At 35.6% G+C, this 16,267-nt stretch overlaps 1 protein-coding gene across 2 annotated transcripts in view; it reads right to left on the bottom strand.

The window, feature by feature from the left end:
• The window catches only part of SRBD1 (S1 RNA binding domain 1), a 206,194-nt gene that overhangs the window by 78,863 nt on the left and 111,064 nt on the right, over positions 1-16,267 (bottom strand). For both annotated transcript variants that reach the window (XM_023619698.2, XM_023619699.2), the window contains exons 15-16: positions 12,281-12,372; positions 3,572-3,654 (exon numbers count right to left, since the gene is read on the bottom strand). In XM_023619698.2, the coding sequence (XP_023475466.1) occupies positions 3,572-3,654; positions 12,281-12,372 (175 nt within the window). The remainder of the gene's footprint in view (positions 1-3,571; positions 3,655-12,280; positions 12,373-16,267) is intronic.

Here is a 16,267-nt window from a genome sequence, read left to right as displayed (position 1 = left end):
ACAAAACTCGATGGTACAGCCTACTGTACACCTAGGCGATGTGGTAGACTAGGAACCACCTTATGGGGCCACCACTGTGTAAACAGTCTGTCATCAACCGAAATGTCCTTATGCGGTGCATGACTGTAACAGGACTGATGTCAATCTGATTCTTTCCCTTGTAGATAAACTATGTTTGCTCTCTAGAAGCTTTCTGTCAATTCCTCTTTATCACTAGCATTCTGAAATTTCCTATGAAGGCACGTGAATGTAGCTCTTTAGTTATTTTTTTATTCAGTATGCATTAGGCCTTTTTCAAAAGACTTTGTCTTCAGTTTGGAGAAATTTCCTCCTATTATGTCGGTGATTATAACTCCCCTTCCCTTCTCTTTATTTATTTGAAACTTCTACTAAATGAATGTTGAAGGTTTAGAATATCGTCTACATCATACGGCTTTTCATGCTTTCCACCTTTTTCAGCTTAAGAATGCATTCTACAGAATCTCTTGGCTCAATCTTCCAATTCATTGATTTGCTTTTAGCTGTATCAACTTTATTTAGCCCAGTTGTAGATTTTTTTATCTTGACAATCATATTTTTTAAATCTAAGATTGGTTTAATTTCATTCTATCCCATGTTTGTTTTGCAAATGCAATAACCTCTTATCTCTCTGTGAATATTAATTTTACTTATTTCAAAGTCTGTTGCCTATTCATTGTTTCACTGCTATTTTTTGCTTAAGTTTTGTGCTTCATTTTCCTGTGATAGGTTTTCCTCAAACGTTTAGTGATTCTTGGTAGCAAGATCATTTCAGAGTTGCTATGCTGTGTATGCTGTTTTTGTTTACTGTCATCTGCCTCCAGTGATAATGTGGAAAATGTAGGATATGATGCCAGGTGTCATGTATATGTCAAGAGTTTGCCTTTCCAGGATGAGGCTCTTTGAGCTTCCTGACAATCAAAGGCTACTTGAGGGATCTCCAGCCTCTCTGGCCTCTGGAAAATTTCCATTTACTGATGGGACTCTTGCCTGTTTTCCCAGGGTATTATTAATGTCTTCATATAAGCATGTGTTTATATAAGTACAGATATATATGTACATCTTTTCTGTTATCTTATGGAATTTGGAGTTGTGGAAATGCCAGTGGTGGTGGTAATGAAGTTAAAGAATATCATTAGCTCAGCTACCATCTTGATCACTTTCTCAGTGTCATTATTTGCTAAATAGTTCATATTCTAATGTCAATATGACTATTTCTCTAAATCTCAGACTTGCACATCCAACTTCTATTTGACATCTTTTCTTGGATTTCTTACATGCATCTCACACTTAACATGCCCAAAATTAAATTACTGATTTTATCCCCAAATCTACTCTAATCAGGCATCATCTACATACTCAGGAAACTTGGAGTAAATTCTTGACAACTCCCTTTCTCTCACTTGTCACCAAGTAGTCCCTACAAAATAGATTCAGCTTCTTTCCATTTCTACTGCCATTAACTTTGTCCAAGCCACCATCATCTCTCAACTGGGCTAGTGTAATAGCCTCCCAAGAGGTCTTCCTGTTTTTCCTCTTCCCCCTACTAAGCCCATCTTCCCAGAGTAGCCAGTCAATGTTTATAAATCAACATATCACATCATGCCCTTGCTTAAAACTCTTCCATTACTTCTCACTGCCGTTGGAATGAATTCCAAACTCTTTCATGTTAAACGCTATATCTGAAGAATCCAGAGGCTAGGCCCATGCTATTTACTTAAAGATCTCTTTGATGCCAATAGTTTATTAGCCAGCCTGTGTTCTTTAAATTTGAGTTTCTCTTTCCATAACTTCATCTTGAATTAATATAGCTGCAACTCCTCTTAACTACAATGCCTGTATCATAAAATTGCTATAGTCGTACTCTTTAGATACTAGGTATTTCTATGTATCTATAGCTAGATCAGTCCCTTCAGCAACTATCCTTCCCAAATGAACAAATCCAGTTAGAAGACTAGAGACCTCTTAGTCTAACTTGCTTTAAAATGGGAATATTCCCAGTTAAGTCCCAATACATGACAGGTTAGTCCAGGCTGTGTGTGTGATCCTGGGTAAAAATCCTAACTACTCTAGGACACAGTTTCTCTTTCTGTCAAATGAGGGGGTACAGTTGTCTGATTTCTAAGGTCTCTTTCATTTCTAGTGCTCACAGATTCCATGACCTAAAATAATATTTCTTTTTTTATATAGGCAAAAGTATAGCACATTTAATAGTTCCTTTCAGCTCTTTGCAGCTCTGAGTCTCTTCCCTTTCCAGTTCTTTTTTTTCTTCAGGTGTATATCATTATCTATTTCGATTTCTGTGTAGATTACATCATGTTCACCATCCAAAGACTACAACCCATCACCACACACATGTGCCTGATCAGCCCTTTCCCCCCCTCCCTCCCCACTTCCCCTCTGTAACCACCAATCCAATCTCTGTTTCCATGTGTGTGTTTGTCGTTTTTATCTTCTACTTATGAGTGAGATGATACTGTATTTGACTTTCTCCCTCTGACTTATTTCACCGAGCATGATACCCTCAAGGCCCATCCATGTTGTCACAAATGGCCAGATTTCATCATTTCTTATGGCTGAGTAGCATAATATTTCTTTAGAGAGAGTGTAGTACCCATAACTCAAATGCCATGAAAATTATACAGATGGTAATATTCTATTTCAGGTTTAAGAAGGACTTTCACCAAAGAGGAAAATAATTCAACTCGAGGTTTCTGGAGACAACTTAAGCCACCACAGGTTCACTCTGCCAAGATTTAGTGTTGTCCTCAATTGCCCAATGAACGCACACAACAAGAATTGAAAATACAGTAACTGGGGGCCGGCCCCGTGGCCGGTGGTTAAGTTCACGTGCTCTGCTTCAGCAGCCCAGGGTTTCAGCGGTTCGAATCCTGGGCGTGGACATGGCACCACTCGTCAGGCCATTCCACATGCCACAACTAGAAGGACCCACAACTAAAAATGCACAACTATGTACCAGGGGGCTTTGGGGAGAAAAAGGAAAAATAAAATCTTTAAAAAAAAGTTATCTATCAAAAAGAAAAAAATACAGTAACCAACAACAACAAGCACTATTACTACTACATGGTAACAATAATTGAAAAGTTTTAGCTCATACTGGGTAATGATCAAAAACTACGTAGTAATCATATAGGGATGGAAAAAAAAAATAAGGTATCGTAGGTAGCAAAGGCTTCCTCCTGAAAGATCATACTGATTTATACAAAGAGCCAATATATTCCCCTTGCGCCATACACTTTCGATTTTTATAACAATGTAGAAAGGAAAGGCTCTCCAGATTAAGTTAGTAATGTGATCCAATGTTTTAAGTCTTTAAATCCGACTACGGTCAATCCTAAATCTTGATAAAAATCATAAAGAACAGAAAAAAAAATATCCCTCCTTCCCTAATAACTCCTAACTACCTTCCTACAAACTGTATACCTCTGAAAATGGGAACCTATTCCCACTGACACTTAATTACTATGTCAAGTTTGGGTACTACTCTTTGTATTGATGGATTTCAGAAATTAAATGATCCACGTTGCTTTACCTGATACATTCCAACTCCAATGTGCTTTGGCTCAATTTTCACCAGCTCAGCTAATGGATCTTGTACACGCCTTGCTATGGAAACTGAAAAAGAAAATCAGAAAATAAGCATGGCTTAATGTGAAATGAGTTTACAGATAATTACTTATGTTAGTTCTTCATAATACAGGTACTTAATTCTGTCCCTCTTCATCCCCCTCACAAAAAGACCAACAATTTAACTAAGTCTTAAAGTGTCCTTTTTCTCACACAAAAAGTAAATGCAAAACTTCAGGATTAATTATGTTATCAGAATCCCTAGGCATTCCTGAGTACAAATAAATCGAAACATTTGGAAAAAGAGATAAAACACTTAGTTGCTATACTTACACAATTACCTCTGCATTCTTTAAATACAGTATAGTAGCACTCCTCACACTTTAAAGAACAAGTAGATATTTGTTTTACTTCTAAATAATTCTGGATTATTATACATATGACATACATTTAGGTCAAATATGCTTATTAGGACTAGATTCTGATAATGATGAGTAAATGACGGAATCCTATCTTATTGCAACCAGAGACCAAGTCAATTGGCTAGTGACTACACCTGTGTTGCCTTGAATGTGATTGCAAGATTACCCTGTAAAGTGATCTGAGTCCCAACTGCTTGTATCTTAACATGCACGGTCCTAATCACGTCCCTTTCTCGATCATCACAATCCACATTCAAGAGACTTGAGTGTTAATGTCAAACATTCTTTTATGTCATGATTTTACTTGGTCATCACTTATTGTCATCATTTTTTTAACCAAATGCTAACAAAATTTCACATCTAATTTAGCTTATATGATAGATTTAGCTAAAGAAATTTAAAAATTTAATATGAATCTTAAGGACACTTCTAAAGACAGCTCTCTTCTTTTCCATGTAGCATAGTTACATTGAGTCCTTACATATGAACAGCTTTCATTTTCTAAACACACGAAAGCTAGTGAGTATCATGTAGAAGGCTAGAGGAAATATAAATTCATTAAGTGAAAACATTAAGGCCATCAAAGGAAATCTCATGCCTGTTTTCATGTTAAACTACTCAAGGCCTGGCCATAGAAGCCACATCTTACAAGTGACTATCAGATTCTCCAGTCACTGATTTGTACTGCCTCTCATCAGAGGTAAGATCTACTGTGAACATCAAGTTCACTGCACGGTCATTCAAGTCTTTTGCATATCTTTTATTATTACTTCTAACATACAGAGACAATGGCAGCTTCGCCCACACAAGAGATGGGGATTCTGAGGCCTTCACATACACCTTTCTTTTCAAACATCACAAAAGGTTAATTAGTGCGAGCATTGCAGGTTACAGGAGAAATGCTTTCCTCTAATAAGCATATTTATAATTATACATTGAAAATATATGCCACCAGAGAAAGACCTGAAATTATCTAAAAGAAAATATTATTTTATTTTAGCCTTTAAATATACAATTCAATAAGAATAATTTTCAAACACATATACACATTGCCAAAATACTTTCAGATAAAAAAACAACAGCAACAACCCACGAGAGTAAACAAATTAAGGATACGGGTGTCAGAACATTAACGGTGCAGGAAGGCAGTATTAGAAATTCAACAAACAGATATCTATAATAGGTAAATCTCTCAAATTTATCCCTTCAGGAAAACCCACATTATGAAAACCTGAACTTAGAAACTGGTTAGAGCAGTTGTATAATTTGATAAGTGTGGGTAGATTCCCATATTTAAAAATTTCTGAAATACACAAAAGGATTTTAAACTTCTTTCTATGCGGTTCCCTTCTAACTAGTTCACTGCTATTATCTCCCTTGTTCATCCTAATATTGCTAAATGCAGCAACAATGGATTGGAAATGATAGTTTCTAGGCGACTTTTAATTCTATAGTAAGTCCTAAGAATCTCTGGAGTTACAGTGTCTCCAATAAACCACCTCAACATAGATCCTAATATTTCCAGAATTGGTGTTTCTCTTTCAGATGTTGTTCACTCTATATCACATAAAAACCCACACATGGAAGAGATGGGAGGCAGGAGGAGGGAGGGAGATGAAGATTGTTTAAAGTAGAATTCGAAAAGTAGTATGTCTAAGCTTTGGAGAGAAGAGCTGTTTTCCTGCTGGCAGGATAACCAAGAAAAGAGTTATTTAGTAGAGAATAATAATGCATACCTATAGGTTGAGACTGATCAGACTGACAACAGATTCCTGAAAGTAAGAGATAGATAGGCAATACAGGCAAAAAGAGTTTAGAAGATTGCTGATAAAGAGAATAAAGAGAGAGAAAGAGTCATGGCCCAAACCTTGGGGCACATTCACATTTTGAGACAGAAAAGAGAAGGGGAAAATAGTGAAAAAGGTAGGGAATGAATGGTGAGGAAATTATAGTAATAGAAGTAAAAAAAGGTTTCCGGAAAATATTAAACATAGAGTTGCCATATGTCCCCAAACTTTTACTCCTGGATATATACTCAAGTGAAATGAAAACATATGTCCACATAAAATGTTGAACATGAATGCTCATAGGACCATTATTCATAAGAGCCAAAAAAGTGAAAACAATGCAAATGTCCATGAAAGGATGAATGGATGAACAAAAATGCGGAATTAAGTACTGATACATGCTACAACATGGATGAACCTTGAAAACATCATGCTAAGTGAAAGAAGTCAGACACAAAAGACCACATATTGTATGATTCCTTTTATACGAAACGTCCAGAATGGGCAAATTCATATAGACAGAACATAGATTAGTGTTTGCCAGGGGTTCCAGAGGGGAGGGTAAGGGGAGCTGACTGCTAATGGGTACGGGGTTTCCATTTGGGGTGATGAAAATATTCTAAAATCGGATAATGGCAATGTCTGCACAATTCTGACTATACTAAAAAAACCACTGACTTACACACTTTAAAAGGGTAAATTTTATGCTAAGTAAATTATATCTCACTGAAGCTGTTATGTATTATTTTTAAACTTTTTATTAAGATTATGATAGTTTACAACCTTGTGAAATTTCAGTTATACATTATTGTTAGTCATGTTGTAGGTGCACCACTTCACCCTTTGTGCCCTCCCCCCACCTCCCCTTTCCTCTGATAATCACCAATCAGTTCTCTTTGTCTATATGTTTAACTTCCACCTATGAGTGGAGTCATACAGAGTTCGTCTTTCGCTATCTGACTTATTTCACTTAACATAATACCCTCAAGGTCCATCCATGTTGTTGTGAATGGGACGATTTTATCCTTTTTTATGGCTGAGTAGTATTCCATTGTATATATATACCATGTCTTCTTTATCCAATCATCAGTTGATGGGCACTTAGGTTGCTTCCACGTCTTGTTATGTATTTTTAAAATGGAGTATGTCCAAATGTATGCTAAATACTATTTTGCCCACATATAACATAAATATTTCTCTGTATCACTGGTACTATTCACTATAGTTCAGGAAATTCTAGTCAATGCAACTGGACAGGAATGAAGGTATAATTACTGAAGAGACACAAACTAGATTATTATTATTACTTGTAGATGATGACTGTCTGCTTAAAAAAACCAAGCAAATCAACTGAAAAACTATCAGAACTAATAAGACAATCAGTTGGCTGGTTTTAAGACACCCAGACAAAAATTGATGCTCTACCAAATCCCATCAACAATCAATAAGAAAATGTCATGGAGGAGAATCCATTCATTATACGTGTGTGTGTGTGAGCGTGTGTGTAGGTACTGTCTGTGAGTGATAAAAAACAAAATGTGAGGAACCTGGATGAAGATATAAATTTAGCAGAATTTCACTTTATAGTCTATAGAAATTAAAAAATATTAATTAAATGGCTCTAAAATTTATATGAAAAGAAGAAATGCATTAGAAAAGTAGAATTTAAAAAAAAAAGATTAAAGCAAGTCATATTATAAGCCAACTAATTGAGAGAGTCTTGCATTGTGGCAGACCAGATAAACCAATGAAAAGAGGACAGAAAAGTACATAACAGAACTTAGTTTTTAATAAATGGTAATTTGCTATATGGTAATGTAACTCAATGTGTAAAGGAAGACAATGAATAAGCAATATTGAGACAAAAAGTTAAGCATTAGAAGAAAAGATTATGCTAGACACTCCAAAAGGAGGGGAGGGGAGCCCAGACTGAGTGAAGATTATCACCCTAAAAGGTAAGCAACCAGGACTGCCTCACATGGTCAAGCAGGCTGTACAGTACACAACCTGCACAGCCACGGGCAATGGCCTTGAAAGCAAGATTTGTCCCCTCACTCACAATGTGTCTTATATTCAAAGGATAAAAAGAGTTATATGGGGGTTGGTCTTCAGTTCTATGATATATTTATAATCTTAAAGCTTCTAAAGCAAATAAACTTATTGCTTAAAAGACTGTACTACACTGTGCTCTTTTTAAAATTTGCCTTATTCTGTTATCTAGGAATATCAAAGTGGAAATTTTTATTTTTAAAGTCCAAATCTCACCTAATTTTATCCTTCCTCTTGCCATCAGACAGCAACAAAGGTAAGTAAAACTTCCTCATGCTGTCTTTTTTCATTGACAACTCTAAATTAGAATTTTTTTCACTATAAAGCTTATTAAAATGTAGCTTTAGGGGCCGGCCTAGTGGCACAGCGGTTAAGTTCACACATTCCACTTCAGCAGCCCGGGCTTCGCTGGTTCGGATCCTGGATGCGGATGTGGCACCACCTGACAAGCCATGCTGTGGCAGGCGTCCCACATATGAAGTAGAGGAAGATGGGCACGGGTGTTAGCTCAGGGCCAGTCTTCCTCAGCAAAAAGAGGAGGATTGGCGGCAGATGTTAGCTCAAGGCTAATCTTCCTCCAAAAAAAAAAAATGTAGCTTTAACAGATGATGCAAATCTATTATAATCTTGATCCTCTAACTAATAATTACATTTCTGAACAGGAAGCTGACAAATCTATTGACCTAGATAAAAATAGTCTATGCCTTGATTGTGGTGGTAGTGGTTGTGGTTACTCAACCAGTTTAAACTTTTCAAAATTCAGAGATGGTGTACCTAAAAAGGGTGAATTTTACTTTATGTAAAGGTATCTTTAAATGAATGAAATATCTTTTATTTCTCTAAGGATATCAAATTTTTTCTTTATTTTTATTCTTTCTATATAGTCTCTATTTCCTCCAAGAAGCTCCCCCCACATGTATGTTGCCATCTGTCTTTAATAGCCTAAGCTTTCCTTACATGTTAGGTGATCCTTGACTGTCCACCGGGGCAGGTACTAAAAAGCTGACTGTAAGTGGTTTGCTTAAACGTGATGTCTGTCAACTGTGGGCTTCACCATAGGGTGATTTGGCCTTTTCTTTGTGGAATCTCTTATCTCAGTTTCTTTAGGTGTTTTCTCTTGTGTTCGTCAGAATCCCCTAATTTCCCGCATGGAACAGTTAGTTCTTTTCAAGGTCTCTACAACAGCATGTAAATAATTATTGCATCCCTCTTCGTTCAGTATGTATCCCCATTCCCATTTATAACCTGTGTCCTCTAGTGTAGACTTTCTGTTTTACCCTCTCCAGAGAACAAATCTCCCCTTTTCTGCAAGCATGAAAAGAGGACAGTATTCAACTTTTGGAATGGGAGGTCTGTTTTTTTTTTAATTGATGTGAAATTCACATAACATGAAATTAACCATTTTAAAGTGTACAATTCAGTGGTGTTTAGTACACTTACAACATTGTGCAAACCACCACCTCCACCAAGTTCCAAAACATTTTCAATACCCCAAAAGAAAATCCTGTACCCATTAAGCAGTCCCTCTGCATTCCTCCCTCTCCCTAGTCCCTGGCAACCACCAACTGGCTTTCTGTCTCTACAGATTTGCCTATTCCGGACATTTCATAAAAATGTAATCATACAATATGTGAGCTTCTGTGTTTGGCTTCTTTCACTTAGCATGTTTTCAAGGTTCATCCATATTGTAGCATGTATCAGTACCTCATTCTTTTTTACAGCTGAAAATAATATTCCATAGTATGGATACACCACATTTTGTTTGTCCATTCATCCACTAATGGACATTTGGGTTGTTTCCAGCTTTGGGCTATTGTGAATAGCACCACTATGAGCAGTTGTATACAAGCATTTGTGTGAGTCCCTGTTTTCAATTCTTTGAGTAGCTACCTAGAAGGAGAACTGTGGGGTTATATGGTTTTCCATGTTTAACTTGGTCTAATTGCTTTTTAAACAGACTTTAAACCAATCCTCTTATTTTAGACTTACCTTCAGTCCTCCCAAGATACTTCTAAAGGTGCTTGGTGCATTTCCATGGGGGTTCCATGAACTATTTCAGGTTAGTTCTCTGTTTTCTACAATGCTGTCTGAGTGGTCAACAATCTCAAGCTGGCTAGATCACTTATTACTCAGCCGGCTGCTTTCCAGCTTCAAAACTATTGTTGCTGTTATCTCCTCTCCCATTCCCTTGTCCTAGCGAGTTTATGCCTTCATTCTATCAAGGTACTGTCATTCTAATGGGACTTCAGAAGAGAGTAAAGGAATAACAGGTATACTCAATCTTCCATTTTAAACCACAAATCCAAAATAAATACTTTAACATCAATCTATTATTCTATCGATCCAATCTAAATGCCTCTCATGTACTATGTGTTTATTATGGAGGAATACAAGCATGTATAAGGATAACTCTGTTTTTAATAAGCTGATAAACTGGTCAAGAAGATGTAGTAATATGAAGGCCATTTTCTTACATATGTTTAACACTTGTACAAATGTTGAGGTTCTGTTAGATTCTGATATAGTAAACTTATGAAGGGTTGAAAGGTAAAAACCTACACTCTAAGTAGGTCAGGTCTCAAATGAAATATAAAGTCATCCCTGGCATCAATCATTAGCAAAGAGAAAGACTCCAAGTCAAAAAAGAGAAATTGAAAAGAAAGGGAGCTCTAGAAAACCAAGAGTGGAGACTGAGCTTCTCTCTCTGTTTGCCTCCAAGACTAGACTCTGAAGACTCAAAATGTCTAGGTAGATGTTTAAGTTGGACCAAAACAGTCATCGCCATGTGGAAGCAAGGAGGACAGAGAACAAGCTAGAATCACGAACTGAAGACACAGCTAGACTTTGAAATAGGAGTAATTAGGACCAGATAATGATTCCTCTTTCTATTATCGCCTATTGCCATAGAGTCTTGTTGGAAAGCTGTAATCTTGTCTCACCTATAACACTGTGACAGTTATGCACTCAAACAGGCCAGCGGTGAAGAGGAAACAGCAGCCCCCTTAGAAGTGGGAGGTCTGAGGGATTGCCACCTCCTAGGCAATATTTTTTTCAAACAGCTTGTTGGAAATTACCTTTCAGTGCCAACTGGGAGGTTCTGAATTGTATTTTCTATAAAGATAAGTATCCTTTTATTATTAGAATTAGAAATTAGACTTATTTCTTATTAGAAGTTAAGCACACAAATATTATGTACACACCTACTGGCTATGTAGTCTCTTTAAGCCTTGGTTTCCTCATCTGTAAAGTGGGAGAAAATAAATGTCTCATAGGGCAATTGTGAGAATTAAATAAAATAATCCTGGTAGTGTATTTACGTCAATGCTTCACATATATTAAGAGCTTAGAAAAGATTAGTACTAGTAGCTCCCATTATGATTAGTATGTCTACTCTTCCTGCTATTATTTATTACAACTGTTATTACAAGTCAAAGACTAAAAGAGCACATGGCAAGGAGGCAGAGACCACGCTGAGCTGGTGTGACAGGTAAAAGTTGTACAGAAGAAGCAAGATTTTGCGCTGGGATCTGAGTTTGAGAAGAGGATCATTCTAGACAGGGGATTGTGCCATGGAACGAACAACTGAAGGGAAATTACAAAGCTCTTTTGGATGTAAGAAAGAAGTTTTTAGCTTTAGATTAATGCAAAAATTTTCAAACATGTATCTCCAAGCACAGATTTCAATAATAGCCGATGAAATTTGATGAGAGTATTTAGGGGAAAAAATTAAATAAAAAGTCCAATACTAACAAAGTAGTCTAAATATCCATCTATTAAACAAAAAAACACTTGGACCAAATCTAATATTTTGCTTATGACACCAATTACTTTCATTAGATGTAACAAAGTATCTTAATTTCATCACACACAAGATTTTAACTATTCCCCATCACAGAAATCAAAGCAACTGAATACAACTAAAATCAAAGCAGGCTGTTTTATGCCATACAATAATGACAACCCCAATTAGCAAGACAAGAGAAATTGGTCATTTGACAAATATTTAGCAATAAATGGAAAGTCTGTGCATGTTCATACATTTGTGCTATAAATATTTTTATGTTAAAGTATTACTTTTTGCCAAGAAAAAGCTGTAATAAATAATATTGTGAAATAATACATCTTAGATTATTTTATTATTAACTGTCTAGCATTTAATTTTACTAAAGACATTTTGGGCTAATATTTCACTTGACTCTAGAATACTATGCAGTATTCTTTAAAGACAGTAGTCTTCCTCTTCTTTTACATAATTCTAATTCTTCTTCCAATCAACCACTTTCTCTCTGACATGGCAATTCTTTGCATGTAGTATAGCTATTAAATTTTCTTATATATATAAATATTTTGGTTGCTACAAATACAAGTCCAAAATGTTAAAATCACTTGCTTCTGTGACGGTCCATAGTTTCCTACCTGCACTTCTCAAATTAGGGTCCAGTCCTGGCATCTCTTTGTTAGCTTCAGGGCTGACACTGTAGATTGATGCTCCTGCTTCACTGACAATACTGAGAAGAAAGAAAAGGGGGAATATAATTTTTCAAACTTTTTGTCTGGTCCAAGAAAATGAATGAATGAAACTGGTATTTTAAGAAAGAAAATAGCAGGGCAAAGTGCTCTCTTTATATCTCAATGATACCTATAGCATTTAATTTTTCATTAACATAAAGTGATTAAGTAATGTTTGTTTCCTCACATAGGAAATACACAGGCTCAAATCTATAATGAATTCATTCAGTTGTTTTCTCTGTCAGTAATAATAAGAGATACTTTATAGATAAACACAATGGATACTCCCTCATGATACCAACTTCAAAATTTTCAGAATACACTTAGCTTCTCTTGTGTTTATAATTCATTATTGACTGACATTTATGTTTCCCAACTGAATTAATCATTCCAAAGCATCCTGGAAAGCACATAGACAAGTGTGTGAATACGTGCATATGTGGATATTCACAAAAACCACTGCCATAGGCACTGCCATTATTATTACCTGGTTATAATTAACCACAAAGTGAAAAGGAAAGGGATCAGACAGGATATTATCCCACTTCTTCTGGGGAGGGTCTGAAATCATCCTTTTAGTGAACTTGAAGCCTTTCACTTCAGGTAGATGTTAAATCATTTCATTTCATCTTTTATTTAATCAAAGCATCACATATATCATCCTCTTTCTTTCTTCTTTGGCGCCAAATACTTTACAAACCACAATGGGAACACTCTTACAGCTGACATTTGTATGGTGGTTGACATTTTTATAGTTTATTAAACATTTTTAAATTAGAGGTCTTCTTTATGACATAATATGCAAAGAAACAACATCTACCCTAAGTATTCACCTATGGCTCTCTACCAGAGGTCAAGATTCAAAAGCAGAACACGTTAGTGCTTAATTTTTAATTCACTCTTAGTAACATCTCCCTTTTGCTGCTCCTCAATATTAATTCAATTATCAGACAAGTTTAGTGGATAACTTTTAACATACTGCCCCATTGTAACAAGTGAACACTGATAAGGAAAATAGGAAAACTTTAGTTTGCTACCTTGTCTTTGGAGAACTCCTGAGTGAACTTTGACAACAACTACAAGCCACCAAGACTTGAGAAGATTATTTTGGGGAATGCGAAGATTTATATTTTTTTGCAACCAAGATCTAATATCCTAAATTTCTTAACAGGAAAAATGAACATTCTGCAATTGAAAAGCAGGGCTGCTCCTCCTATTCCTCATCATATACCCTCATCATGATACAATAAGAGGACAGTGAGTGCATATTATACACAAAGTACAAAACCAAGCACTTTACAGATATTATCTCATTTAATCCCTTCTGGGGGATTTATTTATTTTTCTTTACAGATAAGTAACATGCCCAAGGTCATATTGCTGATAAACACGGAGGCTGGATTTGAATCCTAACCTGCCTGAAACCCAAGTCCGAGCTCTGAACCAGCACAACCACAAGTAACTTCTGAACAGCTGTACAACCTCTCATTAAAATGAAAACCCAGGGCCAGCCCCTTGGCTGAGTGGTTAAGTTTGCACATTCCACTTTGGTGGCCCAGGGTTTCACTGGTTCGGATCCTGGGTGTGGACCTAGCACCACTCACCAAGCCATACTGAGGTGGCGTCCCACATAACACAACTAGAAGGACCTGTAACTAGAATATACCACTATGTACTGGGGGGCTTAGGGGAGGAGAAGGAAAAAAAAGAAGATTGGCAATAGATGTTAGCTCAGGGCCAATCTTTAAAAAACCCATATTTTTGTACTAAACAAAAAACGCAACATCTTTTTAAGGAAGCACTACTTTCTTAAACCATAGATCCATAGGAACTCATTTCTTTTGTTGCCTTCCCTTTCGATCAAAAGGTAAAGTGAGTTTTGTTTTCTTATGCATCTAAGGTAGAATTTAAAGCATACAGAAGGTCAAATACATTCTAAAATTTCAGACACCAGCTTTCAAATTAAAAGAAAACTGTATTTTTTTCTACAAAACAAGATTTAGATTATGCTTATTTTCTACTATATAATGATCAAGGAGAAAACTTTATGTCAAATAAAGCTTCAAGTGAAGAAAACTCTTAGTGTGGCATAATAGATGTTGAAACCAACACAGTGGAAGTGATTTTTGAGTTCCATTATAGTGCCACTTCCTGACCTGGGGCCCTTGGACTTCTGGGCAGGGAGAGGCAGGGTTAATTAAAACTGTATACAAAGTGTTTGCGTTTATGCATTTTCCCAGGAAACGGGATTACAGTTTTTATTGATTACTTAAAAGAAACCCATGACTCCAAAAAAAGGTTAAGAAACACCATCCATCACAGGATAACAATATTCAGTTACCAGTCATGGAAAATTTGGTTTCAAACCCAAATCAACACTCAGTCTAACAGAGTTTTTTCTAAAAAACCAGAGTGTCCATGAAGCGCAGGCTGGACCCATTATTAAGAGAAAATACTATTTTTAAAAATCTTACCACAGATTTATTTCTATCATTTCCAGAAGCCTCCAAAATGACCACTATTTAAGCAAAGCGAACTTAAATGGTAAATAAAAATTCCAATTAACTGTGGCCTTTGGTAGCTGGGTACCTGAGAAGCTGCTGGGTGATTCACTGTCCCTTGGAAGTTATAATTCTCAATAGACTGAGGGAAACTGTTGCAAAGAAAAACACTCAGATAATAAATATTCCCTCAAATACCATACTGCCATTTATTTAAACAGAGGAATACAAAACAGATGTGACACACTGCACCCAAAGATTTCAGATTAATGTTAATATTAAATCAATACAAAATGTAGTAAATTTCATATGCTTTAGTTATTAGATAGCATGGGTCCAATAAACAGTATTAAGCACAAATCGGACTCCTTAAATACTCTAAATGAACAGAAAAATCTCAACAATGATTACTTCAATAGAAAACATGTAAGGACCTAGGAAGTATATGTGGCAAGAATTAAATGAAACAAATCAAGCTGGAAGTGGTGATGATTTTCTCCAGGAAAAGTTACTAAGAACAAAAATTAGAACATCCCCTCTCTTCTTTGTTTCATTCTTATTTGAAGTTCAAGGATAGATATTCAGAAGAAAGTATGCTAGATTTTATAAGCCAGTTTGTTTATTGGTAAGTTTCCCAATAAACTATTAGAAAATTTTTCTAATTATCTCTAATATATTTTGAGGAAAGCAAAAACTAACTTTGCACAAAATTCAGATATCTAATGATTTAATAAGTATCGTATTGCACAAAACAAATTTCTCTCCGGTGTAAACAAATTAGGCTCATAATCTTAGCAAATTGATCATTTTATTTATTTTGCCATGAAGCAAATATGACTCTGAGCAGAATTTATTATTTTGGGGGAATTTAACTGACACAGTTGTAACTGAACTAAGGTTTCAAGATTATTCCAGTACTCTGAAGCCCCTTCATTTTGCTAGTTTAGACAAACATTTAAATAGATACATATGGTATCTCAAAGCTTTAAATATATGAGAATACATTTCAAAAGCTACCACTGGACTTACATGTGACCAGATCTATATGTTAATGTGATAATTCTCTAGAATTAAGTTGGTAATTTGTTAGACACTTTATTTAACTCAGCACTGTTTTAGGGTCTTTCTATTTAAAGACCCTATTTAGGGTCCTTTTATTTAAAAAAAATATGAACCACATATTATAACCTAAAAAGCAAGTGAAATGCCCACAATATAGATGCATTTACTTTTTAATAAAAACTCTTTAAGTTAAAAATGCTAAATTTTATCTCAAGTAAAATTCAATGATGTTACATAAATCTGATTATTTACTGATATAATTAGTTGTATTTTTTTTAAAATACATTTTTAAACTACAGAATTTATATCTCCAGAGTTTATAAGTCTCTTC

The sequence above is a fragment of the Equus caballus genome, chromosome 15 (assembly GCF_041296265.1).
Source record: "Equus caballus isolate H_3958 breed thoroughbred chromosome 15, TB-T2T, whole genome shotgun sequence".
NCBI classification, from domain to species: domain Eukaryota; kingdom Metazoa; phylum Chordata; class Mammalia; order Perissodactyla; family Equidae; genus Equus; species Equus caballus.
This window is presented reverse-complemented; position numbering and strand designations above follow the sequence as displayed.